General features: G+C 34.7%; 1 protein-coding gene across 8 annotated transcripts; it reads left to right on the top strand.

The window, feature by feature from the left end:
* The first annotated feature begins 2142 nt into the window (after positions 1 to 2142).
* LOC104213287 (uncharacterized) lies at positions 2143 to 8882 on the top strand. 8 transcript variants are annotated; one of them, XM_009762758.1, is made up of 12 exons: positions 2145 to 2297; positions 2415 to 2484; positions 2581 to 2625; positions 2876 to 2943; positions 3617 to 3713; positions 3791 to 3919; positions 4165 to 4273; positions 4373 to 4517; positions 4934 to 4976; positions 6258 to 6431; positions 7884 to 7998; positions 8132 to 8882. In XM_009762758.1, exons 1-11 carry the CDS (start codon positions 2209 to 2211, stop codon positions 7983 to 7985), a joined length of 1071 nt encoding a protein of 356 aa, XP_009761060.1. In that variant the 5' UTR covers positions 2145 to 2208; the 3' UTR covers positions 7986 to 7998; positions 8132 to 8882. The 8 variants fall into 8 exon arrangements, with proteins under 8 accessions (XP_009761062.1, XP_009761060.1, XP_009761059.1 ...); XM_009762757.1 differs by having other exon boundaries at positions 2578 to 2625; XM_009762753.1 differs by having other exon boundaries at positions 2145 to 2484; positions 2578 to 2625.
* The last annotated feature ends 8120 nt before the right edge of the window (positions 8883 to 17002 follow it).

Here is a 17002-nt window from a genome sequence, read left to right as displayed (position 1 = left end):
GTCGTCTTAATAATCTTCACAAACTTGTTTTTAATTTTATGATCTTATTTTTTTTTATATATGAAAAATTTACTTTTATACGTAAGATATCTGAAAAAGATACTTTATTAATTTTAACATTGTAAATGACCACGAAGGACCATTACCTGGTCCTAGGATCCGTTCTCCCCGCTCCCCGAAAAAGAAAAAGATCCAACTATAAAAACCAATTTTGTTTAAACTTAACTTCATAATTAAAGGCGCATTTGAGAGTTCATGTTCCAAATTGGTGGAACGTATATTTCTGTTTTTACTAATAGTTTAGTTTAGATTATGCCAATTCTTCACATAAATAGTTATAAATTCACGAGAACAATTCGTTTTTTTTTTCACATTTCATTGAACAGATGAGTAAAAATAGACATATTATTAAATTATGAACCAAATTCTTAATCTAGAGTTAGATACTTAGTGGGCGTTTGGACATAAGAATGGTAAATTCCAAAAAAAGGGGTAAAAAAATTTTCAAGTGAAAATGGTATTTGAAAATTATAGAGTATATAATTTTGGGTTGTTTTTGAAATTTTGTGAGTGATATGAGTGAAATTTTATAAAACAGCTTTTTGGAATTTTCAAATTTTCAAATTTCATCTTCAAGTAAAATTTAAAAATTTTATGATCAAACAGTGATTTCGAAAAAAGATGAAAAAATTCTTATGTCCAAACGGGCTCTTAGTAAAAACTGATAATTTTTCCAAAAATTGAAGGCAAATAAGCAGCACAATTCACTAAAAGCCTTGAAAACACTTTATTCGAATTGCAGTCAGGTTCTTAGCTAGTGTTTGATCATAGATTCCAAATTTGTTTTGAAAAATTTGATTTGAGTGAAGTTTGGTTTGAAGATGAAAATATATTTGGACATACATTTTCAAAACATATTTTCCAACTTTATTTTGGAAAAATATGTATATAATTCCCAAGTTTTGGGATTTTGACCCAAAATTAGCAATTGAGGTGATTTTGGGTAGGGGTGGGCATATATCGGGTAAAATCGATAACTCGAACCGTTAATTATTTATTGGGTTATCGATATTGGATTATTGGGTTAACGGTTCGTTAATGGGTTAATTTTTTTTTTTATATTGGGTTATCGATTCGGGCTCTGTTTGACAATTCTGTAATTGGGTAAAACCGATAACCCAATAAGAATTAACTAATTTACTAGTTTACCCCTAAGTATATACATACTAGGTTTCATAATTCATAGTTCACTCTTTGATTTCCCTATTCTTTCTTAGTTTCTCCGCCTCACGCCCTCACTAGTCAGCCCGTCAAGACTCAGGCAGGCGTCAGTCGCATTTCTCAGCTTCTTTCTTTCACTCTTCAGTCGCATCTTCACTTCATTTCTCAGATCCATCAGATTCTTCAGTCGTATCTTCACTTCACTCTTCAGCCGCATTCTTCAGCTTCATCTTGATTCTTCGTGTAAGTTTTTAGTTGCTTCATCTTCATTTTTTTCTTAGTTTGTTTGAAAGCATTCTGGCTCTGGATTTTTCTTAGTTTGTTTGAAAGCTAAAGTGAGATTTGTCGTGTGCTTTAATTGTTGAGTTGTTACAAAGTTATCTTGTGTCAGTTGTTATAAAATTTGTATTTCATAACTAATAAACTTTTTAATCTATATACATAATTCTGTACTAGAGTAAAAATGTAGATATCCATGTACAAAGAGTTACTGCTAGTCGTTTGAACAAAGAAGATCTTAAGAATACTGATTTTACCGAAACTGTTTTATACATTGCGAAACAGTTTTTTACATTGCGAAACTGTTTTAATTGTTTTATCTTATCGGATAAACCGATAACCGAACCGATAATGATTGATAACCGAGTAACCGATAACCGATAACCAATATCTTATCGGTTTGGTTATCGAGTTATGATATTTGTAAACCGATAACCGATAGACAGAACTAATAAGATTCATAATCGAACCGAACCGATCGATGCCTACCCCTAATTTTAAGATTTGGGGTTTGAGATTTTACCAAAATATGGACAAAATTTATGACCAAACATGAATTTTGAAAATAAATTTCAAATTTATTTTAGCAAAACTTATGGCAAAGGGAGCTTTAATATTCTAATAATAGAAACCCCTGAAATTTTCAACTCAGTAATTTGAGGATTGCGCTGCAAAAGGGCTCTGAATTGTTGAACAGCAGAATCAAGAATGCTGATACGGCGTTATAATCCCATGTCTATTTTTTCCTCCACCTCTTCCTCCGCCGTCTTCAGCCCAGTTCACCGGCAGTTTAGGAGGTGTCCTCTTCCCTTATTCACTCAATTTTTGCGACCCCATTTCCCACCTTCACTTCTTTGTACCACCATATCCAGTGTCCCCACAACTCTCACCCCTTCATATTACTCTACTAACAGTGCAGAAAGCTCCACTGCTGATGCCACTGCCACTGATGAACTGCAGCATCACCTATCGAATTCTAAGCAAGTAAATTTGCTAACTTTTGTCTTCTTTATTTCATAAAAAAAGAGAAGGGGAGCCTTGGCATAACTTTTGGCATAACTGTTGCCACTTGACCAGCAGGTCACGGTTACTAGCAGTGAAAACAGCCTCTTGCATAAATGCAAGGTAAGACGGCATACAATACACCTTTTAGTCCGGCCCTTCCCCGGATCCCGCGCATAGCGGTAAAGTTGCTGCCATAGGACAAGGAGGTCACGGGTTACTCTTGTGGTCCTGCCCTTTCTCGGACTCCGGGCATAGAGGGAGCTTAGTGCACCGAGCTGCCCTTTACTTCATAAAAAAAGAATCTTTATTTTTTCTAAAGCTTTCAGGGTGGTGCCAGTGTGAATTAATTACATTTCCTTTTTGTTTTTAGGGCCCTTTGAAACCAGGTTTATATCTAGTTGGAACCCCAATTGGCAATCTTGAAGATATTACTCTCAGGTAATAAAATCACTTGCATACTTTACTTACTCCTTTTTTGTATTGGCCTTTGACGTGTACTATGCATTACAGCTGAGTAAACACACACACACACACTAAGTTTAAACCAAACATTACAAAGCAGATGAATAGCATTCCACCTGTAAAGTTTCACGGATGTTATACATCAACTACTATTATGTCTCAATCCCAAGCTAGTCGAGGTCCGCTATATGAATCCTTAGGTGTTGTTCAATTGGACTAGTTTCATTCTAATATGAGTTTTCTAACATTAAAGGTTCTCTTTATGTTTTACATACAAGTATCATGGATATTATGAAGGCTAGCCTTGGCGTAATGGGTAAAGTTGCTGCCACGTGACCAGGAAGTCATGGGCTCACGAGTTCGAGCCGTGAAAACAGCCTCTTGCAGAAATGCAGAGTAAGGCTACGTTCAATAGACCCTTGTGGTATGACCCTTTACCGGACCCCGCACATAGCGGGAGCTTAGTGCACCGGGCTGCTCTTTTTTATCATGAATATTATAGTTGAACAATTTGATATATATTGATAATGCTTCTGCTTAAGAATGGATTAGTTGTTGGTGTTTTGAAGCTCTAATCTTGAACACTGATGTCAAGATTGTTTCTTTTTTCTACATTCTCTGCCTTGTCGGTGAACCCTGATGCTTTCAGGGCTTTGCGAGTCTTGAAATCAGCAAATGTGATTCTTTCTGAAGATACAAGGCATTCCGGAAAATTGCTACACTATTACAACATTAAAACTCCTCTTGTAAGTCACTTTTGGGTTATGCATGGTGCTTCAATTAGAATGTTCGTTTGTCTCGAACAATAAGCTTTAGGTTTCAGCTTAGTTATCACAAGTTCAATGAATCTCAAAGAGCACAAATGGTGCTGAGGAAACTACAAGATGGTGAAATTGTCGCCCTGATCAGTGACGCTGGCACACCAGGCATCAGTGACCCTGGAATGGAACTGGTGAGCAAGTATATCCTTGTCAGTAATCTTGTGGATTTTTCGTTCCTTTCTTCAGATTGTATTGAACATCCATTTCTATTGGTTATTTCTTAGGGGAAATATAGTAGTTGTTTGTGCACCATTGGAAGTTTGTCTTGAACATTCTCTATATATTTGAGGAAAGAGCAGTAATGAGGTTTTCAGGCTTCATGTTCCACATCTTGTCTATTTGATAGATATGCACATGATATATTTTTTAAATGCAGGCTAAGCTGTGCGTGGATAAAAATGTACTTGTTGTTCCCATTCCTGGGCCTTCTGCTGTGGTAACTGCTCTTTCGGCCTCTGGCTTACCTACTAATGAGTTCACATTTGGTAATCCTCTGATACATTGTGTGTCTTAGTTACTAGAAATTTCAAGAATATTTAGTGAAATACTGGTAAAACTGATTCACATATTTTCTCATTATGCAGTTGGTTTTCTTCCAAAGCATAATTCTTCGAGGAAAGAGAGGCTGATACTTTCAGCAAATGAATCAGCCACACAAATTTTCTTCATTCCACCTCACAGGCTTTCTCAATTTCTTGAAGAGGCTGCTGCTATATTTGGTGAGAGTAGGTAAATATCTATGGTTCATGGTTTCATAATCAACTATCATATGCGCGAATCCAAGGGTGTTCCTGACAATCTTTCTAGCAAATAGGAACTGACGCTCACATCTTAATATCCTCATCATATCCTGGTTAGCTGCATGGCATGGGAATCAGGGGTTGCAATCTTATCGTTCCTCTTTGCTATTTCAGAAATTTATTCTAGTCGTAATATTTTCTTTGCTAAAACTTGTTACCTTAAGTTGATGGAGGAACCTCAGCAGGGGGTGGGAACGAGGTGTAAACATTCCCCATCCAGCTCTCCCTTTCCCCCTTCTTACAAAAAGATAAAAAGAGAATGAGGGAAGGAGAATTTGAAGTTCCAATTTTACAGTTTTTTTTACTTTTACATGCTACTATTTTACATTTTATGCTTCCATGTAGGGAGTGTGTCATGGCTCGGGAGATGACCAAAGTACATGAGGAGGTAATTGTATATGAATTAAAGTTACTATCTGCTGAAAGTTTTCATTTTTTCATTATCATGCTTGTTGGATTTAAAAGCTAGTGCTTAAGTAACTGTCTAAACTGGAAGAGGGGTAAGTGAGCTTAAGGATATTTCGAAGAGGGGTAGTAGTTAATTTTTGTTACTTCTGGAGGAAGACCGGACTGGTTTTTCCTTTCTGTGTTTGTATGTTTCGAGTCTATAAAATAGTTCATACAACTAGTTAGGCTTTCTTGTTTTTGGTGTACTCTCTTGTTGTATATCAGCACTGGTTTGTATAATTAATAAGATTGATTTGAATTATAATTAAAGTAGCTAGCTACACTGGAAACAGAATTTTAAAGGAGGGTGGCCTACTCTCCTCGAGGAGAGACTAATCTCATTATAGACATAAAAAATTGGTGGTCTCACTGAACCAGTCTAGCAGTCAATTTAGGCATCGAGAAAATGCGGTGAAACAATAATAAGTATTTTTTTTCCAAATAAGTATTTGAGACTTTCTGAATCGAGTACACCTGACATCTTACGACACTGACAGTAGACATGATTAAGTCTCCACCAGTGGAGATTAGCCAGTATATGGGGACAACGTGAAAAAACTAAGCTAAGAGAAAAATGACTTTTCTTCTCTCTTCGACAAAAACAAAAGAATGAAGGAAACGGATTAGCAGGAGGGCAGGCGAAGATGCATTGTAAAGAATATACATTACAGCTTGTTTGGATGGTTGTTACGTATCGTTTCATAATGTATCGTATCGTACTGTATTGGCTCTGATGTTCAGATCAGCAAAGCATCTCCTCAAGCCTGAATCCTTTCTTTCAGACGATGCGACCTAGTTAGTTATTTTTGTAAATCTTTTTGAGCTTCTCAATTGACAAGAAGTGACTAATTGCAAAAGGACAATTATTTTTGAAAACAGTGCTGTGTTTACAAACATTGAGGAATTCCTTCTTAACTTACCTTTTATGGGTACCGGTCATTTAAGCTCTGATGTTTTCGTAAGTGTACGATGTTTGTGCTAACCCCATCTGGTGAATGTGCATGTCTCCAGACATATTGATAAAACAAATCCTTCTAATTATTCAGGTGGAACCTCAAAAATTAAAGCTTCTTTATTCAATAAGCTTTCTTCATAGTCTTTTTTCCCTGCCAATTGCCCTCTTCTTAATCACAGTTATTATGGTGATCCATTATGAGCATCTATTGCGCAAGTTCAAAAAGTTACTCTTTAATTCTTTTGTCTCATTTTTTATATTTATTAGTTTTGGCGCGGCACCATTGGCGAAGCCAAAGAGGCATTCTCGGCACGTCAACTGAAGGGTGAAATTACTTTCTTGATTGAAGGCAAATCAATCAGTATTGATGAGAGTCCATCAGAATCACAGCTGGAGAATGAGTTGAGAGAGCTGATTTCGGAGGGACATTCTCTTTCAATGGTAGTAATCTTTTTCCAAAATGCAGATTTAATTTCTTCTTTTTTGTTTTTTGATGGGTAAAGATTTTATTTGTTCAGATCTTACTCTGTTCCTGATGTGTTTACATGGTTTAATATTAGTTGTTCAGTGAGAATTAAGGAGTTAATAACATAATAATTTTGATCAACTTTCTTAAATTTATCTGGCCAATCTTATTTCTGCTAAAGGTTTGCCATGTTTTTGCTGGCTCTCTTCTTCTAGGTTGTGAAGTATTATAGTAGATCTAAGTTCCAATCTTTTATGGTATATCTGAGAACAGAAGACCTATACTTGAGGACTACTCATTACTTTGTATTAGGTATAATGAGATAGAATCTATCGAGTAGGCACCTCGGATATTACTGAAAAGACATTTTCAGCATAGAAATAACTTTTCTGGAGATGTTAATGGAATTCTCGTGTGTTTACTTTAGTAACACTTGAGAAATAATTTTTCTGGAGATATTTGGCAGACTTTTTTTGTTCTGTAAGCATGGCTTTTCTTTCTACCTTGCCTTATTTCAATTTTTTTTTTTTTTACTCTAATTGAAATTTCAGTACCCTATGATTTTGCATTGAGTTAAAATCTATTGAGGAGTCGCCTTGGATATTACTGAAAAGATGTTTTCAGCATGGAAATAACTTTTCTGGAGATGTTAATGGAATTCTCGTGGGTCACCTATTATTGGTAGACTTATTTTTTGTTTTCCAAGTATGATTTTTATTCTGCTTTCCCCTGTTTCTATTTTTTATACTATAACGAAATTTAAGCAACCTACGGTCTTGTTCAATAAGTAATTCTCCACCTACCATCCATTCTTTTAGTGTTCATTTTAGTTACATTTTACCATCAAAATTTGGTGGTTAAGTCCATGAAAGAACCATTTCTGCAAATTCACTTGCTTAAGGATTCAGAAGCCGTGTCACATCAATTTGTTGCAATCCTATTTTTGACTCATTTTCATAGTTTACTTGATTAAACTAAAACATCTTTCAAGTTTATCTGTAAACGGTAATGCTGTTACAGATATGGCAAATCTGTCTCTCAAACTCCAACCTCATGCTTACTTGTAATTGTTTGCTTCATGATCACGGACCATCCTAATTATGTTCCGTTTTCTCTCAATTTGCGGATGACATAAATCTATAGTCGAAATCAGTGGATCTGCTGCTCAGTCAAGCATGATAGTGCAAAATTATTTTATATTGCCGTTTTGCGGGGCTCTTCCCTTTAGCAGAAAGGGGGAAAACTAAATATCATTAAGTGGATATAGCTGAATGATATAAATATATACTTGACAATGATACCGGAACTCAATATTTAGCAGCAAATTGACATTCACTACAAACAGTTTGTTTTTTTCATTGCAACACTTGTCTATGTATGATTTGAAGCTTGAACTTCACGACCTATAAGATATCATTTGATCACAGGCCGTCAAGTTGGTAGCAAGTGGAAAATCGGTGAAACGAAAAGCAATATATTCTCTTGCATTGAGGAAATTTGGAGGGCAACTAGAATCAGAGGATGAGTAGACTAACTTATCCGGTGAGTGTCTCTTACCTTCTCCCAACCACTACCTCACCCTTCTCCCAAAATTAAGAAAACAGAAAGATTACTCTGTTGCTTTCATTGTAATTTAAGTAACAACTAATGTTATGGTTGCTATGATGTTGACCAGTTTGATATCTTCTCCAACTGCTTTGATTAGGAAAGGAGTATTGTGATATCTTCCCCGTTCGTATGATACGAGAGTGTGAACTAAGGCAAAGAGAGTGCAGCACACTATCTATCCATGACTGTTTGACTGAATTCTTGTTAGAGGGAAAGGTTATTATTTTATACCAATGTGGATACCATGGAGTTAGAAGCTTTGTTGGAGGACAAGGACAGCAAATTTGGTAGAGAGCAACATGATTTGTTAGTTGCAAATTGTTTGTTAAGCAGTCTGTAGTTTTAGTCAATAATCATTTTCTTTTTATTGTTACTCCATTGTACTTGGAGCGGCGAAAGGGAGCCTTGGAGCAACAATAAAGTTGTCTCTGTGTGACCTATAGGTCACGAGTTCAAGCCGTGGAAACAACCACTAATGCTTACATTAGAGTAGGTTGTCTACATTACACCCCTTAGAGTGTGGCTCTTCCCAGAACCCTAAATGAATGAGGAATGCCTTGTGCACTGGGCTGCCCTTTTTACTGTACTTGGAGCTGCAAACTGGTGTCTGATAACATTTTCGATTAGTTTTTGGTTTTTGTAATAAATCACGTGTATTAGGTGCAAACTAAGTTTTGCCATAGGTTTCTTGGTAATAGCTTAAGTAGTATTTTTATGTTGTCTTTGTTAGATGCCCTTTTGGTTATTGAGTTAGTAGTGAATAATCATTTCACTCGTGTTTGAACAACTTGTGTTTGTATTTACGCGATGATTTTTTTTTTCCTTTTAAACTAGTATAGCACACCGGAGAATATAAATCATACTGTGTAATATAATTTGTTTGACCATATTATATTAAATTGCTTGAGTTAAATTTCAATTTTCTTTTTTCTTTTTTATCCAGTGAAATATGCTCAATAAAAAAAATCTTGTGAAATTATAAAAAGATCTTCGAATAACTTTTCAGTCCCTCACTTTTCTTTATTACATAATCTACTTGTGTCATTAATGGAGGCAAGTTAGTTTGTTATGACATGATCTTAGTTGTTGCTTTAAGTTATTTGTTTCAGTTAGGATATAGAATGTCTAGTTTTAATCTTCAAATTATTACTAAAACATCACCCGCATTCCGTTATCTCCAAGTTCTTCTCCTAATATAAGTTAGCTAAACATCAAACCAAACGACAAAAAAAAAAAGATTTGCAAAATTAGTTTTTTTCAATTAAACCTTTTTGAATTGGTATTTCTTTATGGATTTAAAACATCTAATGATTCAGTAGTTATGAACATGTATACTTGTAAGGAATATAATTATAAAATTGAGTCAAAATTCTAAATCTGATTAAAACTAGTGAATGATCAACCTTTCTTCTAATCAACCTTTCAATTTTGATCTCTGACTTTATGCAAGTAAGGAAAATGATTTTAAAATCTTTTCCAAGTCGTCTCTAGCAAAATCAATTCAGAAAACATATCCTCTAATACTTCTCTTAGGATTTGTTTATTCGAAGAGTCAAACATTTCCTTTTTATTAAAATTCTTTCTTTTGGAAAATTAATTTCGAAACATATTATTTATTCTTAATACTTCTCGTAGCGAATCCTTGGGGTTCTCTATTCCAAAGTCAAACATTTTCGTCTCTATTAAAAATACTCTCTTCTACAATTAAAAATAAGGAAGACTGACTTACTACTGAGAACTTTGTTATTAAGCTTTCTTTAAGGAATAAGACGGCAAATGCTTTAAAATACAAGCTATTATTGTTGCCTTTATAATATTCACTTTTTTTGCTCTCTTAAAAAGTACAATATAAACTTCATCTCTTGAGCAGATATTCATTTGTTCTCCTTTCTTGTCAAGGTTTTGAAATAATAAAGGAATTAAGTATGTTTGCTACTGTAAACTCTTCAATTGCCACTTTTCTCAGACAATTAATATTATAATTTACTCATTAAATTCATAAAGTTCTAATTCTTATTAAAATAATGAAAAAACAAAGATATTTCCATTCACGGATCCCAAAACCTCCAGACGAGATCCGTGGTCGGCTGGTCGCTGTATAATGAATGTATTCTGATGATTTGCACCCTGTCGCTTACATATGTTAATCTTTTGAACTTACTACTACTATATTTTAATAAATTACTATAATTTCATTTACTAATTATTAGTAGCGCATAACTTTTTTACACGTTATTAGGTTAAATAGGCCTCCAATAATATAGAACTTTTTGAAGTAACATAACAATGAAAATATAACATGAAAAAATAGAAGAAAAATTTAATATTTCAATTAATTATATTGATCATTATGAAAGTTCTATACTCTGTTAGTATGTTACTTTGAATAATATAAAGTTTTTGTTCTTTTTTTTTTTCGTATATAATATCTACTTAAGTTATGCGCGAGCCTATATAGATTATTATATATATATGATAGAATGTAAAATAAGAATGAGTATACTAATAAAGTATGAATTAAAAACACTAAATGATAGAACTAAGCCTTATAATAGTAAGTTTAAAGAGTAGACACATATTTTAAATCATACATTATATAAATTGCGTATTTTAAATACTAGTCTTATGGTACGCGCGTTGCGCGTGTAACCTATCTAAATGAGTATAAATTTTTTAAAAATTTATATAAATATTTTTTTGAATTAAAATAAATGTGTAAATTTATTTTAACAAAAGATATTGATTTTGTATAGCTATTTCAATAAGGAATATCAATTTATACATTTCAATGTCTGTGTTTTTTTGACCAAAAAAAAAAGATGTCTATGTTTTATTTTTTCTGTTTTAACTACTACCTTAAATTACTTATGACTAAATGTTTCTAATTTATTTTCATTAATTTCAATATATAAATTTATCTTATCTATGTTTTACTTTTCGAGTATTGTAATTGGATTTGTAATTTAATATGTGTATAAATTTTCAATATGTATTCAACTTAGTCAAATAATAATTAACTCAAAGTACATTAAAGTACTTATTACTTTAAATTAAAATACTACTATTATTTTTAAAACGTAAGCATATCATATTAAACTTATTTATATATATTTTCATACTCGACCTAATATGTTGTAAGTTTGGTTTACATATTATTAATAATCTTTAATTTTTGAAGACTTAAATTAGATCTAAAATTTTATTAATAGATTTCTAACACGTTTATATACATTTTGTCTAATAATCATAAGAAAAAATTATAATTACTTTACACAATTTATTTAAGGTAAGGATTTATAAGTAAATTTTTATTTGGTTTTAAATTCCTAAAATTTAGGAGTTTCTGACCAACATTTAGTTGATTTTAAAGTATTAAATATTAGTAGAATAATTAAATTATAATTATAATCAATATAACATCTATTTTTAAAGGGTAAAAAAGGCGAATGACATCCGTTAAGAGGCTTCGTGCCAGGATACGCGTGATGCGTGTACCTTTTATTGATGCGTACAAAATTATAAAAAAAAACATATGCCCCTCAAAATAAGATTTTTAAAAATATAAGCTCTTGAATATGATAAATATTGAGCCTACTTAGTCGAAAAAAGTAACGGATAGCCTATCTAAGCATGACAAGAACCAAGATAATCTTGAAAGTTTGATGTTATTATGTATCTCGTTCTTTTACATTAATTTCGTATCAAAGTAGTCGTCTAGGTACCATGTATTCTAAGACAAGTTATCTACAAAGAAAAGAAAAATTAGCGATAGATAAATTATGTAGTTAAATAATAAAATTCATTGCTAATCCTACTTAGTGACATAATCAGTTATATATTATAAAAAATCCTATTAGCTATAAGATGAATTTAGTAGTAACTAATTCATGTTTTATAAAGTTAAATTATGTAATAAACTTTCTTAGTAATAATATTGGTTTCTTTTTACCAAAAAATAAAAGTCCTTTTCCATTTATTTATTTTAACATATGCAATGAGGTAATTTAGGTATTTCTGTAAATTAAATTATGATAATTAATTTTTTATCACAAATTAATGATTACTATATTTTTCAACAATAATTATTATTTCAAAACCTAATGCCGTAGTAAATTTTAACGAATTTAACAACCAAGCTTCTAAGAAAATACTTATGATTTAATTTTTCAAAAAACAAATAAATCATATGAAAGAAAAATAAAGGTAAAATTGGTCTTAATGATTAAACAAGGACAAAGAACAAAAATATCATACAAAAACGTGAAGTTTTCTTGTTGGAAACAAACAAAAAAAATTCCTCCTACTTTTTTGTATTCTTTTACGTCTTAATATATTGTATCTTTATTAGGAGAAGATATCAAACATTTAATTATATTAGTTTTTTTTATTTAGAACTCCTAAATATAAGGAAAGATTTTTTTATTTTACAATTTTGTCCAATGTAAAATATGTTTTTAAAGGGTAAAAAAGGCGAACGACATTTCGTTAAGGGTCTTCGTACTTTTAATATAGTATAGATATGTTGCGTACTAATTTATATTTATACTCCGTGATCAAACTAGACAAGAGGGGTTGTTCTGATGGTAAGCAACCCCCACTTCCAACCGAGAGGTTGTGAGTTCGAGTCTCCCCAAGAGCAAGGTGGGAAGTTCTTGGAGGGAAGGATGCCGAGGGTCTATTTGGAAACAGTCTCTCTACCCTAGGGTAGGGGTCTATTTGGAAACATTCTGTCTAGTTTCTACCATTCAAATCCTAAGAGAAGTCGTTTGGTCGCGGGATAAGGTAGAATAAGGTGGGATAAAATATGCTACTAAATTTATATTATATTTGGCTGACGGTATAAACTTATTCCGAGATAAATTTATATCGTTAACTAAGCTAGCGTTTGGCCATAGATTTCAAAATTTATTTTGAATAATCTGATTTGGGTGAAGTTTAGTTTAAAGATGAAAATGTGTTTGGACATAAGTTTTCAAAATATATTTCACTTCTTTTTTTTGAAAAACATGAAACATGACTTATACCCATATGTTCTAAAAACTATCACAAATACCCAACAATACCTTTATCAATAACATTCATTATATTATCGCAAACCATACTCCTGATCATAAATAAATTTGGTGCAAAATTATCATTTTTATAATGAACTACATAATACACTATCAGATGACCAAGAAGACGAAGCAACATTGTTACAAAATAATAAATGGTGGACTCTTTTATAAAATACAAAATTTGGGGCAATTTTTAAAAAATGTAATAGTGATATTTTGGGCCAAAAATAGCTCAGGGTTTTGGGTTTTGGAATTTTGCCAAAATGTAGATAAAATCTATGGCCAAACATGTATTTGTCAAAAAAAAAAACCCAAATATATTTTGAAAAAACCTATGGCCAAAAGGGTCCTAAATATTGTATAAACTTTGTCCCAAACTTAATTATTCCCATCTTATCCCATCTTATCTCGGTATGGGTCAAAATCTGATCGGACAAGAATTGGCGTGGGAAAGGACGACGAAAGGTTACTTGGAAATGTCGTATCCATACCACACTGTAACGACACGTACCTCGGCCACGACTGAGGTCATTTATTTAGGATATCTGAGGCGAATTGGATATCATGGCATTTCAAGGGGTCGACCCATAATATATTCAAATGACTTAAACACTATGGTTAATGACCGTTGGATAAGGGAAAAGATCTAGTATATAACTAAGTGAGAAGAAGAAGAAAAAGGAGGCGGAACAAAATCAAAACACAGATATTCCCTAAAAAGAGGAGGGATCATCACCTCTCTCTCTACATTAAGGAGAAAGGAGCAAGGAAGCTCAGATCTTCAGCATAGATCGTTAGTCTCATCACACCCAATGTACGGGGTTCTACCTTATTAAAGATCGGTGACCTTTTCCATCCATGTATTCCTCATTGATTGTAAAACATTATGAAAATCATCATCTTCTTCTTATATAGTGTGATTTAATCAATATTACAGTTAAATCTTGTGTGTGCTATGCTTGCTTACTCTCATCTTCTATCTTAGATCTAGAATAAATTATCATTGGCTAAGATTTACCTAAAGTCTTCTTATTTAATTAGTTTAACAAAAAGCTCAACACTTTTTGGTCAAACAATTGGCGCCGTCCGTGGGGATTTCTTAGCCAAATTTTTAGTTTTCTCTAGATCTCAAGCCAACCAAAGTGCCATTTCCCAGGTGTCAAGCTTTTGAAATAACCAACTTGCATAACCAAACCAATCAGGGTCAGATCGTTGTATGAAATCGAAATTATGTCTGGTATCTATCCAAAATCTGCGCCTTGCTGTAGCGATAGGTTTAGTACAACGTACGAGTACCCAAGGCGGGATTACGGCCACTACGCACATAGCACGTCTGAAATCCTATTCGCCATACTAACGTTACATATCAATCTATACTTCCACCTCTTAGGAAAGGACGATAGCCTACTGTGTGATTCTTTGAAACAACCGGCTCATCCTGCCTTTTTTTTGTATCCGTGCGCATAGTTGGTAATTTATGTACAGAGTGTAGCTAATGTTTCCCTATTTTTGCGTGCATCGGACCGGGAACCAAGCTCAATATCCCAATGGGAAAAGTATGTTTAGCCCATAAGAGGCTTAGATGTGGTTAACGGTGAAGCCAAATGTGAGGCTATCGAATTTGAAACTGCCGAACGAGTACGAGATAAAGCAAATTGTCCTACAACGCTTTGCTCCCTTTGCCGACTCATCAGGTCAAGGTAACAGGCAATTTCATTTGAGCTTAACTTATCATTTTTCTTTTTTGGATCTGGATAGGAACACGAGCACTCTCACAGGTGCGCGAACAAGGAACAAACACCGCCGAAAACATCAGGACAACGTTTCGTACCATACCACCTCGCAGGCGACAGTCTAGAAAGACCCTCAACGCCATAACATATTACAAATAACAGACAAATGGCTCAGAACGAGCTGGTATGATTAAGAAAATTTTCATGACCTGGGACTGGGCGGTGAGTCCATGGAACAGTCTCTCCAACAAGCAGAACGTAAACACAAAAAACTTGCACGACTGCTCTCCATGGAATTCCTATGCCGGTTCAGCCGACTAGATATTACGAATCACTCCCGAACTGCGTTCAAAATTAATCAAATACATAGGGCGTCCAGAAGCACAAGCGACAAAATTCATCACCCATCTCGCCAAAGAAGGGACTAAACAAACTAGGACTCACCCCGACGAACAATACTCTCCAATGAAAGTAAAATTAAAAAAATCGGGACTCACCCCGACGAACAATACTCTCCAATGAAAGCAAAATTAAACAAACCGGGACTCACCCCAACACACGCATAAACAATGCAACAACGTGTAATGTTCTCCAATAAAAGTAATGCAATAAGCAAATCTCACCACCCTACCAAGCCAACACATCGCCAAGTAAAATCAACGTTCGACTTTGTTCGAACTCACAACGGGCTACAATTTCGACCTTGCTCGAATTTATACTCTTATGGCCATCGGCCATCGCCAAGTGAAATCAAAGTTCGACTTCGTTTGAACTCACAACGGGATACAATTTTGACCTCGCTCGAATTTATACCCTAATGGCCATCAGCCATTGCCAAGTGAAATCAAAGTTCGACTTCATTCGAACTCATAACGGGTTACAATTTCTACCTCGCTCGAATATACAAGTCAAAACTACTTCGCCCAAGTTGGCAAGTCTGATTTTGACCTCGCTCGAATATACAAGTCAAAACTGACTTCGCCCAAGTTGGCAAGTCTGAATTCGACCTCGCTCGAATATACAAATCAAAACTAATTTGGCCCAAGTTTGCAAATCAGAAGTCAACTCACTCGAACTTGCAGATCAAAAGTGACTTTATTTGAACTCACAAAACGAGATTCGGCCTCGCTCAGATTAAGCGAACTAGATCCGCCCTCGTTCAAATTCCCAATTAAAAATGAAGGACTCATCACGGAGAAATCCGAAGATCCTCTTCAAAAAAAAGGAGGGAAGGAGAAAGAAAGTCAAAAGATATATACCCGAAGGCAAAGCAACTATTTTATTCAAATGTACATGCGCAACACTAGCGCCTTACAAAAGGCCAAAAACGGGCCCTCAAGAAAAAGATGAAAATAAACAACAAAAGAACAAAAAAACTAAGTACAAAGGTTGCAACAAATTTTCACTCAGCGTCATCTCCATCGTCGTTCTCCCTAATATCATCGTCATCAGAAGGAAGCCCGTCTTCAATCTCAGCACCCTTACCAGCCTCCGATGTCGGAGAGTCATAACCACAGTCAAGACGAGCCTCGCGTGCCTTCGCTCGAGCATCTTCAAAAGCAGCCTCAGGAATGCTCCCTGCCTCCCACAAGCCCTTATATATATATCTCATTGGGCCTCGACATGAACCCATAACTCCAATAAGTGGCGGGGAACACATCAGGGGCAGATTCTTGAGGGCGGGCTTGAGCCAACAACTACTCCATCTCAGCCTCGAGAGCTGTAACTCGATCTCCCAGGCTCGAAGCATCCCGATCAAGTTCACCGATCTAGTCCTCAATTCGTGCCTCCCTCAGTATGGTTGTCACCCTCTCAGCTTCCTACTCAGACTAAGGATGCGGATAGTGTCTTCCAGCACCGCCACCCTCGCCAATGCCGACACTCGAGGCCCCTCGGCTTTCTCCAACTCGATCACTTTCTTTTCTAGCTCATCCACTTTCTCCGTCTATTCTGCACTTAGGTAGGCGACTTTGGTGGCGTTATGTTCAAGTTTGGCTCACAAAGACAGCACCTTCGCATTTCACCATAACCCCCTTGCCCAATTCAAGCTCCCCGTCTTTGGCATGGAGCAACTCCTCGAGCTCACTGCATCGACAGATAGACCGTATCAATTCCTCGTCCCTTTTCTCCAACTCCTCCCTAACGGAT

This window comes from Nicotiana sylvestris, chromosome 4, assembly GCF_000393655.2.
Source record: "Nicotiana sylvestris chromosome 4, ASM39365v2, whole genome shotgun sequence".
Lineage (NCBI taxonomy): Eukaryota > Viridiplantae > Streptophyta > Magnoliopsida > Solanales > Solanaceae > Nicotiana > Nicotiana sylvestris.
Note: the sequence above shows the minus strand (reverse complement) of the source record. Positions and strands in the feature narration are given on the sequence as shown.